General features: G+C 34.3%; 4 protein-coding genes across 5 annotated transcripts; 2 read left to right on the top strand and 2 right to left on the bottom strand.

Annotated features, from left to right (window-relative positions):
* Window positions 1-1132: 1132 nt before the first annotated feature.
* On the top strand, window positions 1133-3680 carry LOC132281215 (pentatricopeptide repeat-containing protein At4g16835, mitochondrial). Its single transcript, XM_059782938.1, has one exon. The coding sequence runs from the start codon at window positions 1321-1323 to the stop codon at window positions 3394-3396; it is 2076 nt and encodes a 691-aa protein (XP_059638921.1). The 5' UTR covers window positions 1133-1320; the 3' UTR covers window positions 3397-3680.
* Window positions 3681-4207: 527 nt separating this feature from the next.
* On the bottom strand, window positions 4208-10603 carry LOC132281216 (GTP-binding protein YPTM2). The gene is made up of 8 exons (XM_059782939.1): window positions 10389-10603; window positions 8686-8758; window positions 7093-7140; window positions 6947-6994; window positions 5158-5229; window positions 4908-5063; window positions 4706-4809; window positions 4208-4545 (listed from the first exon to the last, which is right to left on the bottom strand). Exons 1-8 carry the CDS (start codon window positions 10400-10402, stop codon window positions 4449-4451), a joined length of 612 nt encoding a protein of 203 aa, XP_059638922.1. The 5' UTR covers window positions 10403-10603; the 3' UTR covers window positions 4208-4448.
* A 2809-nt stretch (window positions 10604-13412) lies between these two features.
* LOC132283146 (monooxygenase 2) lies at window positions 13413-17714 on the bottom strand. Of its 2 annotated transcripts, XM_059785054.1 has the most exons (6): window positions 17383-17714; window positions 17152-17298; window positions 15075-15140; window positions 14829-14991; window positions 14292-14520; window positions 13413-14184 (listed from the first exon to the last, which is right to left on the bottom strand). In XM_059785054.1, exons 1-6 carry the CDS (start codon window positions 17613-17615, stop codon window positions 13679-13681), a joined length of 1344 nt encoding a protein of 447 aa, XP_059641037.1. In that variant the 5' UTR covers window positions 17616-17714; the 3' UTR covers window positions 13413-13678. The 2 variants fall into 2 exon arrangements, with proteins under 2 accessions (XP_059641037.1, XP_059641038.1); XM_059785055.1 differs by lacking the exon at window positions 17383-17714 and having other exon boundaries at window positions 15075-15148; window positions 17152-17294.
* A 1065-nt stretch (window positions 17715-18779) lies between these two features.
* Window positions 18780-19877, top strand: LOC132281499 (hydroxycinnamoyltransferase). The gene is given in 2 exon segments (XM_059783199.1): window positions 18780-19264; window positions 19556-19877. Coding segments are annotated over 2 exon segments (807 nt in total).
* The last annotated feature ends 832 nt before the right edge of the window (window positions 19878-20709 follow it).

The following is a 20709-nucleotide window of genomic DNA, read 5'->3' as shown; positions in this document are numbered from 1 at the left end:
CAATTGTTGGGAAAACTGGTTGGATGTGAGGGAGTGTTTCTTCACACTTGTTCAACTTTGGACTATATTGGCCTAGTTTTACGTAGTACACTGTTCTCTAAACCTGTGATTACATGTCCGAGTCCATGAGTATGTTACTCTGATATCCCACTTATTCTGTTTCTAATTAACCGATTTGGTTCTTACTGAATTTTTTCACTCAAGTGCTTTGTTAAGAAAGAAATCAATAAAGGTTAGCTGCAAGTTTTAGCATGATCTAAGGAGGTTGAAAGACGGCCACTGGTGCCTGATTTCTTTGTTAACATCTGTATATTTTTCGTTACCGATAGTCCAGTTATATGCCGTCCTCTCCAAATGAGGATGTCTGGTATTGATCATCCTGTGAATGTGTTGGCAATTACTGCGTTTTGCAAAATGTATGCCCCATGCTCTTTTAGGTTTTTGAAATTCCGTAGCTTGGTTATTAAAAGAACTACTAAAATTAATAGCGTTCTTGTGGTGATTCTAAATAGGAATTAAAAAAATAAACAAGAATGATATTTTTTTATAAGAAAATTATTAGTACCTGAGTCCTGACAATGGTCCGAAACTTATTTTTTAAAATACTCCGTAGTACTTTAAATTCGTTTCATATCAAATACACTTGATATTGTGAGTACCCTTTAAATTCGTTTCATATCAAATACACTTTGATATTGTGAGTACCGAAGCATTGTTTTGAATTTGGAGTTAAGGAAATTATACCCGGTTGCATGAAATTAGAGTCTTAGAATATTAGTGAAATTAGAGAAAAGTTTCTTTAAAATATTTGTGAAATTAGAGAAAAGTTTCTTTAGAATCTTAGAATATTAGTGAAATTAGAGAAATTAGAGCCTTAGAATATTAGTGAAATTAGAGAAAAGTTTCTTTAGAATCTTAGAATATTAGTGAAATTAGAAAAAAGTTTCTTTTAAATTCGGCTGTATTATGTTTGGGAGTATTGAATCCGATTTGAATTTGAAATTAAAAGAAATTAAATTAAAAATTTTGAATTAAACTTTCTCAAAACTCAAACTCAAACCAAAATTATCAAGCGATTCGAGCCCACTTTATTAAGTTTGAGTTGAACGATTGGGATGTGCAGATAAATAGTGGGATCCATTATTTACAAATTTGGGAGTGAACAAAGAACAGTTTAAATAAGTTTTTTTTTTTTTTTTTTTTTTTTTTTTTTTTTTTTGTGTGTGAGGAAGATGTTCCATTTCTATTTCAACTTTATAACCTAAACGAGTCATTTGTCCTAGTTTTGACACAACATTCTGTCTCTTCCAACCATGACAAATGTATCATAATCATCTTAGAACTAGTAAGCGGAACCATCATTCCTTAGCCTTCCTCGCAACTTTCCCTCAACCCAAACACCAAAATTACTGTTTTTCCACTCTCACATTTCTCGACCCAGATGCCAACTCAAACTTACAAACCCTTCCTCCCACTTCTTCTTCATCCTCACCACAAAAAACCCACTTGGTTCCCGCCAGTAACATGACAATTTCACCACCAACTCTGCGCAGAACAACCCATGTATCAAACAAATGCACAACATCTGATCAATGCATGTTCAGTGATGTCTTTTCATCGAACAGGACGATCACCAATTATATTCGATCAGGTGATTTGGAATCAGCCCTCGGCGTGTTCGAAAACATGACTGTAAGGACTACAATTTCATGGAATTCAATCTTGGCCGGGTATTCAAAAAAGCCCGGGAAGGTTAAAGAAGCCCGCCAACTGTTTGATAGAATTCCTGAACCAGACACTGTTTCATACAACACAATGTTAGCTTGTTATACACATAATGCTGATATTGGAGCCGCTTGGACTTTATTTGATTCGATGCCGGTTAAGGACACAGCGTCTTGGAATACCATGATTTCGGGGCTTTCTCAGAATGGGATGATGGGCAAAGCCCGAGAGTTGTTTTCAGTCATGCCGGAGAGAAATAGTGTCTCGTGGAATGCAATGATATCGGGGTATGTGGAATCGGGAGATTTGGATTCAGCAGTCGAGTTGTTTCAAGTTGCTCCGGTTAAGAGTGTAATTGCTTGTACTGCATTGATAACTGGGTATATGAAATTCGGGAAGGTTGAATTGGCGGAGAAAATGTTTAAAGAGATGCCCGCAAAGAATTTGGTCACATGGAATGCTATGATTGCAGGTTATGTTGAAAATTGTCGAGCAGAGGATGGTTTGAAGCTTTTCAGGACAATGTTGGAGTCAGAGGTCAAGCCAAATCCATCAAGCTTGAGTAGCCTCCTACTGGGTTGTAGCAATTTATCTGCATTGAAGTTGGGTAAGCAAGTTCATCAGCTCGTTTACAAATCTCCATTAATTTATGATACAACAGTTGGGACTTCGTTGATTAGCATGTATTGTAAGTGTGGAGATTTGGAGGATGCACTAAAATTGTTTCGTGAGATGCCACGTAGAGATGTTGTTACATGGAACTCTATGATTTCAGGATATGCTCAACATGGTGCTGGTGAAAAAGCTCTTAGCTTGTTTGATGAGATGAGAAATAAGGGAGTCAAGCCAGATTGGATTACCTTTGTTGGAGTTTTATCAGCTTGTAACCATGCAGGGTTGGTAAATCTTGGTGTTCAGTATTTTGATTCAATGACAAAGGATTATGGAGTTGAAGCCAGGCCGGAGCACTATACGTGTATGGTTGATCTTCTTGGTCGAGCAGGCAAGCTAGGCGAAGCCATATATTTGATAAACAAAATGCCTTTCAAGCCGCATTCTGCTATATATGGAACCCTTTTGGGTGCTTGTAGGGTTCACAAGAACATGGAGCTGGCTGAGTTTGCTGCCAAGAAATTGCTTAGTCTCGATCCTACAAGTGCAGCTGCTTATGTTCAGCTTGCTAACGTTTATGCTGCAATGAACAGATGGGACCATGTTGCTAGGGTTCGACGATCTATGAAGAACAATGAAGTTGTGAAAACACCGGGCTATAGTTGGATTGAGATAATGAGTGAAGTTCATGAATTTAGATCATGTGATAGGGTTCACCCAGAGCTGGCATCGATACATGAAAAATTGAAAAAGTTGGAGATGAAGATGAAGTTGGCAGGCTATGTGCCAGACCTTGATTTTGCATTGCATGACGTGGGGGAAGAGCAAAAAGAACAACTCCTATTATGGCACAGTGAGAAACTTGCAATTGCTTTTGGGCTGATCAGAATCCCCCTAGGGTTTCCAATCCGGGTGTTCAAGAACTTGAGAATATGTGGCGATTGCCACCGTGCCATAAAGTACATATCAGTATTAGAAGGGAGGGAAATCATTGTGAGAGATACCACAAGGTTTCATCATTTCAAAGATGGCATCTGTTCCTGTGGTGATTATTGGTAAGCCTGCAATATGCGATAGTTTTTGAAGTCTTTTCCAACACCAGAGTCATATTTGACATTGCAAGAAAGATGGTCTAGTCTGAATCCAGATGAGGATTCAAAATTAATGTGAACGAATAGCAATGTTCTGATGCCTAGCTCTATGATACAGATCAGTTTATATCCTCGTCCTAAAAACCAATTGATACGCATCAATGTAATTCTGTTGAACATCAAGCAAAATATTCTTTATTTGCATTGCATTTCCGAATAAGATATTTTATCAGTGGTGTTATTTTCAAGTTATTAATGGTTTCTAGGATCGTATTTATGAAAATTAGCATGCCAAGTTATTCAGTAATAATATTAAAATAGAATACAAAAGTTTGGTTCCTATACACTCTACACTCCTAACACATCTTCACAGCTCATTTAACCCATAAATTTACGAAATTGAAGGTTAGAGACTGCAGAGATATATTTTATAACACAATAGAACCTAAAACATTAGGTTAAATTTATGTTGCTTTTGGAAGCACCAAATCGGCACCTGCCATAAAACACATTCAAAAGCCAAACTGCCTCCTTTTCATGGGGATATCCAGTTCGGATCTCCTCTCTTTGAAACCAAATTGCCCTCGAACAAGTTAGGCAAGTCTGAAATTGTAAGATTGAAGTTGAAATATAGATTTGCATCCAAAGACATTCAAAAGCCACCAATTTCTTCTATATCACCTGATAAATGAAGTTTTCATAGAAATTTCAATCATAATGGGATTATTCAATTATTGCCAGCATCCATGCATGGAGACTCCAAGCAATATGGAACTTAAATGAGAGGGGGAAGAGCAAAAGTAGATACTGCTATTCACCACGGTTCCTACTTTGTACACAGATGTTCTTTAAAAACAAAATACATAGAAAATAATGGAGGGTTCCAAGGACAAGGAAAGCATATCATGACGGAAGTCTAATTCATATCAAACCACTAAAAAAAAAAAAAAAAAAAAACACTAGTTTTACATTCCATGTAGTACACATCTAGGCATTATTAGCTGTGCAACACTTTGTCCATCAAGAAGAGCAGCAACCAGTTTTTTGGTTGACGGGTTGTCCTCGGATTTGCACTGTCTGAGGCCTAGCATTGTTCATGGCTGGTTGGCTTGCCATCCTGTATTGAAAAATCAAAATATGAGAGAGACCGATCAATTCAGGAATATAGAAAAAAAAGGGTACGACGTAAAGGAGATTAGCAGATCTCTATGGTAATTTTCATCTTTAAGTTTTGCACATTTCTTTAATCCATCATAAAAACCACAAAACTACAACACCTGTTCTTGATTTCAGCAGCCATAGCCATAAAAGCTTGTTCCACGTTCGTGGAACTTTTAGCACTTGTTTCCATGAAAGGGATACCTAATTCATCAGCAAATGCCTGACCACAGAAGGCACAAAATCCAGACAGTAAGGGACAAGTCAAAGAGCTCCATTAACGACAAAAAAAATACAAAACATAAAGGTGACTAGGATTACCTTTGCTGTCTCATAGGACACGACCTTTTGCGCTGTGAGGTCACACTTGTTTCCAACTAGAAGCTTATTTACATTTTCACTTGCATAACGATCAATTTCATTCAACCATGTTTTAACATTGTTGAAGCTCTCTTGATCCGTCACATCATAAACCACCTGTCAGAAAGATGTCATAAAAACATTTCTTCCTTGCAAAAGAAAACACTCAGGGAGGGGTGACGCTAAACAAAAGAGAAAAGGCATTACTTACAATAATGCCGTGTGCCCCCCTGTAGTAACTGCTAGTAATTGTCCTAAAACGTTCTTGTCCAGCTGTGTCCCACTGCATGACCAGAGAAAAGCAGCAAGGGTTGATAGAGTTGTGAGCAACAACATAATAACAGAGACATGACACCATGTTCAAAACGTCACAACAAATCCAGGCTCCAAAGAAAAAATGAAGTCATTAAAGTAAGATTCCATTGTGAAAATATGGTGTATTTCAAGATTTTTAATTTTTTTGTTTGGTAGATAAGTTGCACAAACTCACCCATTATTGTCTCATTGGGACTCAAACACTCAACCTTCAATTTCAAAGGGGGAAGAAATACTACTTAAGCTAAGCCCTTGATGTCTATTTCTAGATTTTGTTCAAGCTAGAAGCCTAGAACCATCTTTCAAATTACTAATTTTGCACTTATGCCTTCATAAAATTTTCAGTACTGTTTCAACATGAGAGGAAATTTCCTTAACTAGGGATTTCAAGAAAATCTAGATCAGAAGTTTCATCAATAGTGAAACTGAAATAAAAATCCATGGGTTCGTTTGGTTAGATAGAAGTAGCAGGAAAGGAAAAAAAAATGGAAATATTTAAATGTTTTATGAGTTTGGATAGGATGAAAAGGAAGTTTTTTAGGAAATTAGAATTCTTGCATTCTCGCAAGTGGTTGATTTTTCCCCAAAACATTTTCGTATAAAACACACAAAAAATTTAGTTTCTCACAAAAGTTGGGCCTTTATATTTTAGTTTTCTATTATGTCCCTAAAGTTATTTTTCTTTTCTCTTTTCACCATCTTCCTCTTCTTCGGTAATAGATACATACCTACATATATATATATATATATATATATATATATTAAGTATTTGTTTAGAGCATTATATAATATATACACAATAAACACATCTTCCTCTTCTTCAGCAATAAATTCCCCAATGAAGCGATCCAGTAATCATTTCTGAGAAAGACAATTGGAGAAGAGTAAGCTATCATGAGAGCCCTCTCATGACAAGAGGCACAAGCTCTCCTTATTTAACCATTGGATTGAGACAATCTTTTGAGATGTGTTAAAATTCAAATAAGTTATTTAATAAATCTTTCAATTCATTGATTAGACAAGGAGAGCTGACAATGAGAGGGCTCTCATGATAGCATTACTCATTGGAGAATTAGAGTCCAAGTGAGAAGGTTACAGATAATTGTCCATGCAGATAATATACTTAAGAGTCCAAAGTGCAAAAGTTATTGATTGGGAAATTATCCAAATGGATTCTAATTCCTCAATTATCTATTGAATTATATATCATTAATTTTAATAATCCAACATTTAACCTTTTTTTTTTTTTGCCAAAATTAAATATATACAATTGGGTATAAAGATGATTGATACACAAATTCATTTATTTTTCTAGTATTTGAAATCACAAGGGTAGTTTTTTACAATCATTTTCTTTTCACTTTCATGCTATCTAAACTAACAAAATAATATTTTTCCAAAAAATTCCTGAAATTTTTTCATGCTCACCATATGCATATTGGAAACTTTTTCCTCTTTTCCACTTCACTTTCTTTTACTATTACTTTCCATTACTAATTTCCGTCTAACCAAACAAACCCCTCATATCAACAAAAGAACATAATTCAACCCAAAAATTTATTTGAACCAATAGCCAATTCAATAAAGGTGCCAAAGACGGTAGAAACCATATACATGTGATCATGAATATGAAATCGAAATCCGTACAGCACTTGAAGCAGAACAAAGGCAAACCAAAAACTTACAATTTGGAGCTTAATGGTTTTTCCATCCTGTTCTACAGTGCGGATTTTCTACATTATAAAAAAAAACACACAATATTTAGTGAACATTTACATTAGATTGACCAGTAAGTAAGCTAAAGCCAAGGGCATTAGAAATGATTGCTTACAAAGTCAACACCGATGGTGCTAATGTAACTATCAAGATATGAATCATCCTGGAAAACCATAAAAACAAGTTGGTTAGGGGATGAGTATACATCTTAATCAAAACTATTTATGTTGCACTGAATTTGGGCACGTGAAGACCAGAAAACTTCAATTACTAGAAAACTACATTTTCACAACACTGAAATTGAAGCATTGTCAGAACTCACAAGGAACTGTAATTTCACCTGGTAAAAAACTTCACTAAGACACCTTGGCTATCCATATTAAAATTACACTTGTTCGGAAGTTATTACTAGTCAATATTAATTACTACTATAAAACTGATGTAGTCATAAACCTCATTATATCCACCCCTCCAATGTACACCCCACCAGTTCCTTTTCAAATACAATTGACTCTCTAATAATTAAGGATTATTGGGGCCTAATTTATTAAATTAAAATAGATGTAGAGGCACTAAATTAATATTCGATAATCCTATTAATTTGTTAAACTAATAGAATTATTAAAAATTTCTATTAAACTAATTCTATCAATAATTAATTAAAAAAAAAATTGCAGGTAAGTTGCTCAAGATCCACTATTGTCCCTAACCGGACTTGAAGCCTCAATCTTCCATTTGAAAAGAGGGGAAGATACCACTTAAACTTCGTGGTAATAGATAAAATCTTATAATTAAATTAGTAAAATAATTAGAAGTTAATTTTTTTTTAGTTGTGATTGGCCAAACTGTTTTTATCCTGCACAAAAGCAAATGATGAGACATGTTATTCACAATATTTTCAAATTCCAAAGACTATATATCTTGTGTCCGCTAACTCAAGCAAAAAGGAAATGGAAATTATAACTCTAAAAATATAGTAATTGTTAACTTAAATGCTGAAGGCAACCTGTCTAGTTATAATTGATTGGTATGCATTTCATAGGACAAAATATGGCATGCGAGAAAATATTATAAATATAAAAATAATCAATGTGAGTTTGCAGTTCTACAAATATTTCCATTCTAAGAATTATTATATATAGGATTTCTCTGAAACAATGATTAATTATTAGGCTATACCATAGTTAACAGAATTATAATATATGGGATTTCTCTGAAACAATTATTAATTATTAGGCTATACCATTGTTAACCAAGCTTAGTTCCTCCAAATTGTCAACTATATGAATTCCTAAGTCTTGAACATGAATCATAAAAGATTCGGCTATAGATAGTACAAAAAAATAGACATGGTGAAAGAGAAGATTTATCAATCACAGTTTATGATGGGAATTCTGTTCAATGAACAAAACTACAACTCAAATTATGCTTATACATTAAATGAAGTTGTTTCCCAAACAAAATCAGAACATATTACTTCTGGTCCCTAAGTAGCCATAAGTAATAACACTGTTTATGGAAACTATTTCCTGCAGAAAACTGGGAACTAATAAAACACGTTATGAAGTGACAGCATTCAAAAACTATATAACAATTGCTAAAGAATTGCATTGTAGGATAAGGGAATGAAATAAAGGTAAAAAACATTCTAATACATTAATATGTCCATAAAAGAAAAGAAAAAGAGATATAAGAACTACGAACTTACAGCAAACCTCAAAAGGAGACATGATTTGCCAACACCTGAATCTCCAATGAGCAAAAGCTTAAACAGGTAGTCGCTACAAATTTGCACACAAGAGACCAAAATATTTGTATAAAGATAATTTCTTAAATGAAGAGAAGTGAAAATGTGCCTTCATAAAGAAAAATAAAATGTGAAAAATTATGCAGAAAACAATGTACATACATTCTATAATCTATCTCTTTTTCCCTCTCGTTGTTCCAAATAAATTAAATAAAAAAAATGAGAGTCAACAATCCAACATGTTATTCAAAACAAAGACAAAAGTAGAATCTTTGGAAATAAAGCAATCTAAAAATTGTTCATGTGTAGATGATACAAGAGTACATCTTCACTTTCAATCTAGAAATGCCTAAATTTCAATAATAACCAGAAATCCTGGTTTTAAAAAAAAAAAAAATCCCTTTTTTAACATTTCATATTGGAAAAAATATCAGTTAACATATATTCACGCAATAACACATTAACAATTCATTCTTTATTTTATTTATTTATTTATGGTAAACCGATCAGATTTATTAAACTTTTCCTGAGAAAAATACAACCTTGAGAGTCTTTTTTGCACAATCCCCTTCATCTCTTGTCCAATACAATGAGGCTTGAATACTAAATAACCAACAGGATTGCAATACTTTAACAGAAAAAAAAGGAAGAAGAAGCTACAGGAGTGATTCTTTCTATGAATATGCATCTGCTTAACATACTGGATATCTTTCATTACTGTATTCAAAGGAGTATTCTCAGGTTTATTTATCAAGCACTTTATATGCATCAACAATTCCCTTTTTAATTAATTATAAAAAAAGAAGAAGATAAAAACCACAATTTGGTTGACCTTCATACCAAAATATCCATCCAAGTATGTATACTACCTTCCACAATCAATAGCTGAGTGATTGTTTCAACCTATTTAGTTCAGAAGAAGTGGGTGTAAACATTCTCTTCCAGTGTGAGTGTAGAGATTCATGCTACATGTTAAAGCAAATTATCTATTGACGAATGACGATGTAACATTATTCCTCGACACCAATATCTGAATGGGTTTGGGCAGCCATATTCATATACATTGAAATTTCAAAAATTTCAATTGTTCAGATTACCTTTAAACAAACTTGTTGAAAATATTTTCTAGATTTTTAAATTAAATAATAAAAAAATAGTTTTTTATTTTTTATTTTTTCCTAAAAAACAAAAATCTTACTTTTACCCGAGTTTCAGCCATATTCTCCATATATCCCGACAGAATATTTTGCATAGGGAATTCGCAGCATCCAGAAAGATTTTATTATTCATTGAGTGATCAATACATAGAATTATATGTTTCAATCATACCCAATACATTTTACTATAATCGGTCAGTGGATCTGAAACTAAACTCTGTAGATCTATGTAGTCAAATCAAATCCCCTTAAAAAGCATAAAAAACAAGAATAAAAACCTAATTATCAAAACCGTAAGGAAGTTACCAAAAACGAGCATAGAACCAAAAGAAATATATATATATATATATCAAGATGTATCTATCAAAAACATAACAAATCTAAATAAATTATATCAAACACCTACTGAATTTAACAAAATTAAGAATAAATTATCCATTTTTAATGGTTTTGATTCAAAATTAAAAATCAAATTTAAAAAAAAAAAAAAAGATTATGCGAACTTACTATTCAGGATTCATGGCTGTACTAAGTTGAAATCGATTGACCTAAACAAGGACGATGAATATGCCTGAGTTTTATAAATTTTAAGGAAAAAATTAACCGGGATAAAGATCGTCGCCGGAATATGAGATATATATAGAGAGAAACTCCCAATTCTTTCAGGAGACGAAAAATGTCGGAATTGTCAGTTGTGTAGGGCGGGGGTTGACGTAGGAAGAGCAAATACTGTTCGCTACGCGTCGTCACCTGTGAAATTACAGAAAGAGCCTTTTGTTGTTTCATTGTTGTGAGTTACTTGACATGACATGCCACGACAATTTTTTCATTTATGTATGTGGTTTGTTTTTTTGTTTGTTTTCCTTGGCAAACTAGAAAAGATTCGATAACGGGTATTGGAGTCATACTTATTACAATTTCTACTTGTTGCGATTGGTCCTTATAATTGGTATTAGAGTGAGACTTATTTGGTGTCACGTCAAGTTTACGATCCGGAAGAATCCGAGTTGTCATCCCGGATAGGTGGTTCGACACAATTAGAGTGTTGCGAGTTCAGACGAGAGAGAATATTAAAGGTGTTTTATATCCGATTCAAATGAAGAGTAAAATGAGTATAAATGTGATGAGTATGATGCACTATCTAATAATTTAAAATTTTTAATTCAAGAAGTGTTTTTACTAACTGGATTACTCAGCTCCCTGTAAATAATAAATTTTAATATGTGATATTTGTTGCAATTTAGTATTTTTACACTCAATTTGATTTTTATAATTAAGTACTATTGGAATAATTATAACGACATAAAATGAAGTTAACTTGGCTCGAAATTTGATCTAAATAAAGTTCATTTTAATATTTTTTATTCCACTTTCAAATTGGGTTGGGTATTTAATCTTCATAATAGATGCAAGCATGAAAATTTTAAGGTTAAAATTGAAAACTAATCCAAACAAAGCATATTTTACTTCTGTAGTATCTTGTTTTATATGAATTGGATATAGATCAATCCACAAGATCATATTCGAGATTCTCTGATTGTGAATTATGAATTTGCTCCAATTTTAGGTTGTAGTAAGAGTGTTTTTTGAAGGACAATTGCGTCATTTATAATAACTTATAATACAAAAGTACACAATTGGAGTGTGTCATTTTGCTAAATTTAATTTCTATTTTATACATTTATGTAATTTAAGACAAAAGATAGAAATTGAAAAATCAGGAAGCAATGTTTTATAGTATGAAATTGGAGTTTAGAAATTATTTCAACATATTATTGTTAAATACAATTAATATAGTTTAAGTTGATCGAGTTTAGTTTAGAAGGGAAAAATAAAAATAATAAAACTTCAGAATGGGAGCATAAAAGGGTGTTTAAGTCATATGGTTGAAGAACTAATTATGATTGAACCAAAATAATAATAATAATAATAATAATAATAAATAATAGAGTAATTAATTATAAAGTGCAGTTGCCACATAGATGAGGATATCCAGTGTTTCCTTAGCTGGCTCAATTTACGTGTACGTATCCACGCGATGATGAGGTGCTATTAGATCATATTGGAATCCATCTCCCAAATTGACTCAATGGACTGCCTTCTCTTTCACATAAAGAGGTCACACTTTGGCAAAAGAAAATTTTAATAAATTATTTGCTTGTTTGAATTCTAAATATATATATATTAGATGGGTCTCAACCATAGAGCTTAATACTTTATTTTTGTGATAATTAATATATTCGTATAGGTCCATTTTTATTAGGTAAAGAGGTTCAGTTAGAATAATAGATCAAGTAATTAAAAATCATTGAACTCCGTCACTTATTTATTTATTTATTTATTTATTTATTATTATTTTTTTACTAAATTTGATGCTTCATTATTCATGAGGCATTAGTACCTAAGTATTTTTCAACTAGACGAATTCGTTAGAGTTAACTCCGTCACTTTTAATTATTGAAATAATTATATATTTAATATACACACACATATAATCACATTTTGTATGCTACCAACATAAAATTTTCTAGCATTTTCTACATGTATCATTCTTGTGGTATTAGTTAATAGTTGCATTACAAGTTATTGAAGAATTCTCTAATTTTTAGAAGTGCATAATGGCATTATATAATGAATTTTGGTAGAAGGTTGATTACTGATTAGCAAAGATGATTACGTTTTATGGTTAGACAAATCAAATTGGTTGAAATACTTGAAGATATATAGAGAGTATACTAGAAAAATGCAATTAGTTGGGATGACAAAGATTATGTAATTATAGTATGGACTTTCTTATTTATGTGGATTTTGTATTAACAATTCTGACTTCTCTCTCTACTCTCACCCAACTCTCTACCCGTCACCTATTAGACTTAGTAAGGTGAAAGTTAAAATCAAGATTCGTAATATCGGTCACAGTCGCGGTGTAAACGAACTCAGACAAAGTCAGTGTAAACTGGCCGATACAAATTGCGTATCGGACTTAAAAAAGGTCGCGGATCGGACGATACGACGAACTATTAAATAAAGTAGAATGTCATATTCCAAGTTTGATTACAAAAGCTCGTGTGTTTTTTCCATCATGAAAAGTACATGTACATATATGATTTTATGATTGCAACTATACCCGTGCTTATGATTTGGGTAAAATAAAAAGGGTTGTTATTCAATGTGATTTTCGATAATCGACAGCATTGAAAGTAGTAGACTGAATGCAGACTTAACCTTCGTCACACTGTCTCTAAAACTTACTTTCTTTGTCAAGCTTGTCAACGGATATTTTTACTTTTTTAACAATTGTACAAACCATGACCCTTACAATATATTACATATGTTACAATGCATAAATAAGAGGTTGAATTGAAATTTAGGTTAAGAGATGGTCATCTCCTTGCAGCATGTTTCACTGGACTCTAATATATATACTAATGTAAAGATGTTCATGATCATGCCTCACAAGCTTTGGCACATTTCACTACACTCTTCCACACAGGTCAGACCACCTTATAACCTATGCTCCCTATGCCAAAGTGATTTGTATTGTTGCTCATTCCAGCAAAAGACATGCTCTCAACAAGCAAGGTCTGTATTATTACAACATAGAAAGCTCAGACAGACCTAATTTAATCATATACGAAATGTCTATTGTTATAATTGTAAAGATATATACTTGTATTTGTAGAACCAAGCAAACTTATAGAGGTATGTCAAAATGCAGAAAAACAAGGGTTCCAATGGCAATTAGGATGGCACGAACTTTCTAGTCATCCTGCAGTAATCTAAAACCTGAGTATACACTATAGAGGCTCACAATCAAAATTTGTATGTTCCAATAAAGGTCCAACCTGAACTAGCTTGGGTATGACAACATTGTTCCGAACAGAACACACCACTGGATTATCCCATTGCAGAAGCGTTCCAACAAGGTTTGCACGTATGGTTAAAGGAAATATGCGAGGCCATCTTTCGCTTCCATAAGAGCTGAGAGCATCTTCCACGGTTGCAGGTCCTGAATTGAGTGCACTAGCAAGCTTTCTTGCCAGAACCACGGCGTCCTCTAATGCACAACAAGCACCTTGGCCGAGGTTGGGAGTCATTGGGTGCCACGCATCACCAACCAGCACAACTCTGCCTGCTGAGGCCGGAGGGCTTATGGTTGGCCACAGCCACCGGTCTACAAGGGGAGTTCTAATGATTGTGTCATCTGGGGTAGTATCGATTATGTTTAGTAGCTCTGAGGGCCATTTTTGTACTAGTTCCACAGCTTGCTTCTTCAACACAGATGGATCAGTGATCTTTGGACCTGCACTAGGACAAGTTCAGTAAAAGGTAGTAACATATATGAAAAGCTTCCCAAAAACTATCCAATATACTATCATGTCTAGGACTTGGTATAGCACTATAGCAGACCTGGAGATGAACTGTTGAAGCAGATGAACCAATAAACTTTTGTTGGAGAAACCGGAACAAATCCTGCACGCACACCCCTTCCATAGATGTAGTCAACTTTTGGTCCGAATGGCTGTCCATCCGGGTAAAATCCAAGTCCACGGAAAGCACAATGCCCTACATACTTAGGCTCAGAGAACCCCATCCACTTTGCCACTGGAGACCGGATTCCATCACAACCAATTACAATCTGTCCGAAGTTGTGAAGTTGAAAATCAGGATTTTGAAATAAGAACGTTCATTAAATTTCAATTAATACTCTGCAAAAATATGACTACCATATATACCATAGAATGACTTTCAATTTAGCAGTACTTGACTACAGTTTGGTAATGCAAGGCCACGTATTACTGATTTCAGATTTAAGAGATAATTTTCTAGAACTTAATTGAAATGTAGCAAGTAAGCAGCTAGTGATACCAAAGCTCCAGATTGAGACGTCTAGATTAAGCTGTGATTGCTATTTTATCACAAAAAATTAGAAGTATAGGAAGTGACCTTGGCAGATAAACGTGTCCCATCTGTTAGTTCCAGCAAAGTTTCACCGGATTCGGTTCGTTCAATCTTCAACAGCTTTGAAGAAAAACGGATGGAATCCGGTGGAAGTTGATCGGCAAGTGTTCCCAAAAGTATTCTCCTCTCCACAGCGCGCACCTCTTGGCTGTGCCATCAATTAAATTGGTGATTGAGAAGTTTCATGAGATGAAGTGTGAGCAAGAACATTGAGAGAACTAGAATTGTTACCTTTTATCTTCATCTTTGAACCTAAAGGAGCGCAGATCCCTTCCATCTTCTGATTTTACCACCATCCTGCACGGCTGATACCATGAAAAAGTTGAGAAAATAACAGAAAAAGGAAAAATACAGTAAAATAATAAAACTAAGCATTCATAATATTTTGATGGAAAAAAAGAAGAAGAAGAAAAGCATTCTCAATATTTTTAGGTTTATTTAAATTTTTCTTTAGATCTCCCCACAGGTGGTGTGGGGATTCAACCTTTTCTTGATCTCCATGCAATTCCAAGAATTGAGTTTAACGTAAGGTAACGACAAACATACTTCAATGAGATAGTTCGGTTTTGAAGCAAAATTGAATTTAACATAAGTTAATGATGTACATTCAATCAGATATTTTGGTTTTCAAGCAAACTCACAAAATTCATAAGGAATTGATTACAATTCCATTGCGGTATCTATCCCTTCATCATCTTCAATAAAAGTTTATGATGTATTCATAAAATAAAATAAAATAAAATAAAAATTGGATTCTTGTTCATATTAATTGAGAGTTTTAAGTCCTTTATTGAAGATTTGGGTTTCAATGGATTTTGTATGAAATTATGAAATCTTATTTTTGGAGACTTAGCCATATATTTGAGTTAGTGGTGGGGACTCCGATTTTGGTGGGATAGGTGACAGCCAACATGTAATGTGTGTAAATTGGTTTCTATATGATATATATGTATCATTTTATGGATCAACTGAAGGAACTATTGCTGGAGACTTCCAAATATTTCATTTATTATTATTAATTAGTTTATCCAGCAACACACTAAGCACTAGACACGTATGTCTACATGTGTCAATATGCTAGTCATTTTGAGAAGAAAACAAACGTACACAATGCTACTCACACACACACAAATGTACTATATATATATATATATATATCATAGTATTAAGCAGAGGAAAAAGCTTCATTTAGAAGCAGAAGAAAGACCACCGCCACCGTAGACTCATTTCGATCATTCCCTTCGAATTTAAGGTAGGGATTAAAACTTATGTTGCTATGCTGATTTTGTGCCTTCAAGTTCTTGATGTTGCCATGAAAACAACTGCTGTAACTTTTGTAATTGCTCTCTAAAGTTTGTTCTCTGATTAGATTATTTTGATTCTAGTAACTTCTCTTGCATCCATTGTTCAGTTTTTAAGCTATCTTGGGTATTTATATGATGATATGCATATATACTCCTTGTTTATGAAATCCCATAGCAATGCATGTTATAGTTATTTTCTACTACGACATCTTGTCTCACCCTACCATTTTGTAGGTTTTCATAACCATTTGGATAGAAATTGAAGGGACTGAAATCATATAGTTGGAAGGCCATCTAGTCTTGTACACTTAGTGTTTGCTTAAATGCTTATGTGAATTGATTTTGAAGAAATTAACGTAATTTGTGATTTATATGCTCTTGTTGTATATAATTCATTTATGACTTCTAAAGACTTGATGTATATATTCCTTGTGGATTTTGAATGATTTTTGGTGATTTTATTCGGACGGTTTCCAAATGATGTTTGGGGAATGACACATAATAACAAAAATGTTGTTAAATTTAAAATTATCATAAGAAAAGAAGTAGAAAAGAAAAATTATAGCTAATAAAATAATATTTATTAATATATTAATTATTAATAAGGGCGGGTTTGGGGCTTTGCGGGTTATAAACCCTTTTCCCAAGCTCGCCCCTAAGCCGTTCAGAATGATTCCAAACCCATCCCAATAGGAGCGAGTTAAATTAACATAGATGTTAAGAAGGTGGTGAAAAAAAAAAATTTTGGTACAATAACCACCCTAAGAAAAAAACAAGGATCGCTTTTGTTTGGAGAGTAATTATGTAAAACAGTGGAAAATATTTGAGTCGCTGAAGAACTTAGTCTCTCACCCATTTAAGCACAGTGATAATGGTTTTGGCATGACATTGGAAAAGAAAGGTATGGCCACTTGGGTAACTTAATTCTCACCATTGATTCACGATCAATAAATACATATGCTAAAATAAGTAGAGTTCAAAGTTGAAAGTATGAGAAAACATACCCTTCAATTTCAAGAAATTGGGGCCTCAGATGATTGCCAATTCCAATTGCATCCAATACCCTCCACCCATTCTTGAACAGCGTGAGTGACGTTCCGCCGGACCTAAGTGACTCCGACTGCTCTAGCACCAGTGACCGGACTCCGAGCCTTAAAATAGCAAAAAAAAACCCAAATTGAGCAATTCAAAGTTCATATCAACATTGAAAATTTTGAGGGTTTGCTTAATCTGACCTGTGTAGTGAAACTGCAGTGGCCAATCCGGCAATTCCGGCCCCAACGACGACTATATCTTCCTTTCGAACATCGGATTGAGGATTGGTGGTCGATAGACAGATGAGTCTGGATCTGGTTCGAATTGGAAACCAAGATTGAGTCTGTGAAATTGTTCTTGTTTGGAGTTGAAGTGAAGAAGTGGGTGAGAGAGGAGAGTTCAGAAGCAAAAGGGTAGAAGAGGTTGAAGCCATGGATGCCAATGGTGACTCGTATTGATTTTGAGAGAGAGAGAGAGAAAGAGGGCTTGAAACAAGTGGTGTAGATTTCAACGGTTGGTATCCAAGAGATTTTTCCCGGGAAGATTTTGAAGGGTCTATATTCTGTTATGCATGAAATTACTAATATACCCGTATGGGTATGGCTGCACCAATAACTAGGCAGATTGGGTTTGAAATCCAACAGGGTTACTTATGGGCCTAGGGTTAAGGCCCAAATGTTAAATTGTAAGCTTGGACTAGCCTAAACTAGAAGTTTTGAAGTGAGAAATTATTTATTTTACTATTATTCTGGCACTATTGTAGTATTTTAAAATGTAAGCATCTTACCAAAATCTATTAATCTATCGTCTAATGATATTTATTTGTCTTTCAAAGTAGAAGGTCAGTGATTTAAGTCCGAACAAATAAGTGTGTGAGTATCTTGCAAGGTTAAAAAAATAAAAACTAAAATATTATCCACTAAAGACGAGGACAATCACTTTATGCAAATGGTGGTACCAAAAGATAGTTAAGCCTAAATTAATTTTTAAAAACAAAAACAAGGGGTAATGATAGCTAAGTAAGTTTACTTCAAATCAACGGGTATTAGTTCAGATAATATGATCTCTCTCATAGTGTTTGAATAGGATAATATTGTGGGTTCGTCCAACCTTGTATTTTTTTTTATGTTACCATGATGAATAACCAGAAGTGCCCCCACCATATGAAAACAAATATTGCCTTTTGGAACATTGGTAGGTAGCACCCTATAACCTTAGTCTCTGAAAGGAAAGCAAAAATGACTTTAAAATAAACATTGAGAGAGATTAGTTCTGGTCTGATTACCAGTGTATTAAAAGGCAAAAAAGATAACTAAATTGTGTGTAACCAAGTCATTTCCCATTTGTTTGTGCAACTCCTGAAGGAAGTTGGGTATATCAGCATACTAGTCCTGCTATGCATGATAGAATCCTCAATTAAATATGCCGGAAAAGTTGGAAAACTGTTAAGAAATGCATGATTAAATTAAATAAGGGCAATTTTGTATTTAATCATTAATTTAATTTTATGTATCTTGCAAACTTTTTAGAGGAGGATTTCTTCTATAAGTAGTTTGCTAATGAGCAACTTGTTCTCAAGTTAATTACCCAAGGTGGCATGCTCAATGGCACCACCACCAACTTGGTCCCCAAAGCACACATTGAGGGCGCACTGTCTGTTTCACCATTGGAGGTGACCGATCCATGGCAGACACGCCGAGTGTCGGTTGCAGGCCCTCTTGGTTCCGGCATTTTCCGGCAGTGCCATCACATCATTCTATACTACGAGGTGGAGTCCGGTGAGGATTTGGGTTGGTTGGTGGCAGGATGGACCAAGGAGTCGCTAGGGATGGCATTGCTGCAGCAGCCAATACTAGCCGGGAGGCTACGCCGTGTGGAGGAAGGGAATGGAGAACTCGAGGTTGTGTCAAATGACAGTGGCATTAGATTGGTCGAGGCACGGATGCCGAAAACCTTGTCAGAGTTTCTTGAGCTGAAGGCAAGAGAAGAGGCAGAGGCTGAGCTTGTGTTTTGGAAGGACATTGATGAACAAAATCCTCAGTTCTCTCCACTATGTTATGTTCAGGTAAGTAAACTAATTATGTACAAATAATGTGTACTAGGTAAGGTAAATTTCATTCCAAGTTTTGGTGAATAGTAATGTCCACTTGGGGCAACATTTTGCAAATCAGTAACTTTTTTGACCATATCAATTGTGAATGTCTTGGATACCGTGAGAGCACGGACAATGCAGTATCTCTCTATTACAAGTAGTTATTGGTTGGGATACTACAAAATCGGTATCTCTAAATAGCAAATAATTTTTCATTTTTGAGAACTTTTCATAGATGAATAATCTAATGTGCCAATAAGTGAGGAGTTGTGTTTTTTCAGGTGACTTAACTTCCAGTGTGGGGGATACTCAATTGGGATTAGCTGCAGCCTTCTTGTTGCAGACCCTTTGGTCATCACAAGTTTCCTCAAGAAATGGGTTGATATTCACAAGAACATAGTATCCAAAACTGATATGCCCAAAACACCCCTATTTTACCTCCCTAATCTCCAACCAAGTGGTGGTTCACCCATCAACATAATAGGCTCAAACCCTTCTAAAGACCGTGGCCAAAGCATGATGTTCAAAATTGCAACTAAAAATTCCAACTTGAATGATGAACGACATATGGAGAAGACGGTTGCATTGCTATGCATCGACTAGGTGGAGCGCGAGCTGAGTGTCAAAATGGCTTCGAAATTCTCTCTATTTGTGAAAGAATTAGCCTCTGAAAATTTGAAGATTGGAAAATGTTCCAAACAAGGGCTAGTTGAGAAGCCATCAAGTGTTGTGAATGGAGTCGTTGGTGCAAATTGGGATGATTTAGGAGCCAGTGAAGTTGCTTTTCATGCAGGGAATAAGCCTAAACAACTTTCATATTGGATTAATTCGGCTTCTGGTGAAGGACTTGTTATGGTAATTCCATCCCATGATGAGGGTGTTTCTGGAATGAATGTAATTGTAACTATTCCTAATGAGAAGGAGATCTGATTGGGTTTTTGGTGGACATATACATATATAATATAGTCATAATAACCACCCTTTTAGTTCAGTTTGAATATGTGGGTTTAAGTTGGTTTTACATTGCTTTCTAAGGGTTGTTGGCCCTAGTTTTATAAATGAATGATCTGCCACTTATCATGTGTGATTTCATGTATATTGACTCTCTCTAGCTCTCTTTTTTCTCACACACTCTGTGTGTGTGTGCGTGTGTGTGTGTGGCTGGCTGGAACTTAAATCATAAAACCACAGTTACATACATAATTCATTGTAAAATTATTTGTTACATTAGCTCTCATGCAATTCGATTATGTTATTTACCTCTATAATATTTCGAACCATCAATCTTTCTAATTGATCTAATACTTTCGTTTTCAATTATTTATTTATTTTTTTATATCCTAAATGTCTTTGAGATATCATTTAAATTTACAAAATAATTAACTATTGAAATCTGCAAATTTGGAATATCAAAAATTATTAATCCCTAAACCTT

Source organism: Cornus florida, unplaced genomic scaffold, assembly GCF_030987335.1.
Source record: "Cornus florida cultivar Cherokee Brave unplaced genomic scaffold, ASM3098733v1 CherokeeBrave_3.0.0_Hap2_Chr11, whole genome shotgun sequence".
NCBI lineage: Eukaryota > Viridiplantae > Streptophyta > Magnoliopsida > Cornales > Cornaceae > Cornus > Cornus florida.
The sequence above is the reverse complement of the archived record's forward strand: the minus strand, read 5'-3'. Positions and strand labels throughout refer to the sequence as shown.

Coding starts and splice junctions, on each gene's coding strand:
- LOC132281215 (XM_059782938.1), top strand. CDS start 1,321: ATGTATCATAATCATCTTAGAACTAGTAAGCGGAACCATCATTCCTTA.
- LOC132281216 (XM_059782939.1), bottom strand. Junction 6,995..7,092: donor GCACCATCGGTGTTGACTTT/GTAAGCAATCAT, acceptor TTTATAATGTAG/AAAATCCGCACTGTAGAACA. Junction 4,546..4,705: donor GCTGCTGAAATCAAGAACAG/GTGTTGTAGTTT, acceptor TTTTCAATACAG/GATGGCAAGCCAACCAGCCA.
- LOC132283146 (XM_059785054.1), bottom strand. CDS start 17,615: ATGGCTTCAACCTCTTCTACCCTTTTGCTTCTGAACTCTCCTCTCTCA. Junction 17,299..17,382: donor ACTGCAGTTTCACTACACAG/GTCAGATTAAGC, acceptor TGCTATTTTAAG/GCTCGGAGTCCGGTCACTGG. Junction 14,992..15,074: donor TTCAAAGATGAAGATAAAAG/GTAACAATTCTA, acceptor TTGATGGCACAG/CCAAGAGGTGCGCGCTGTGG.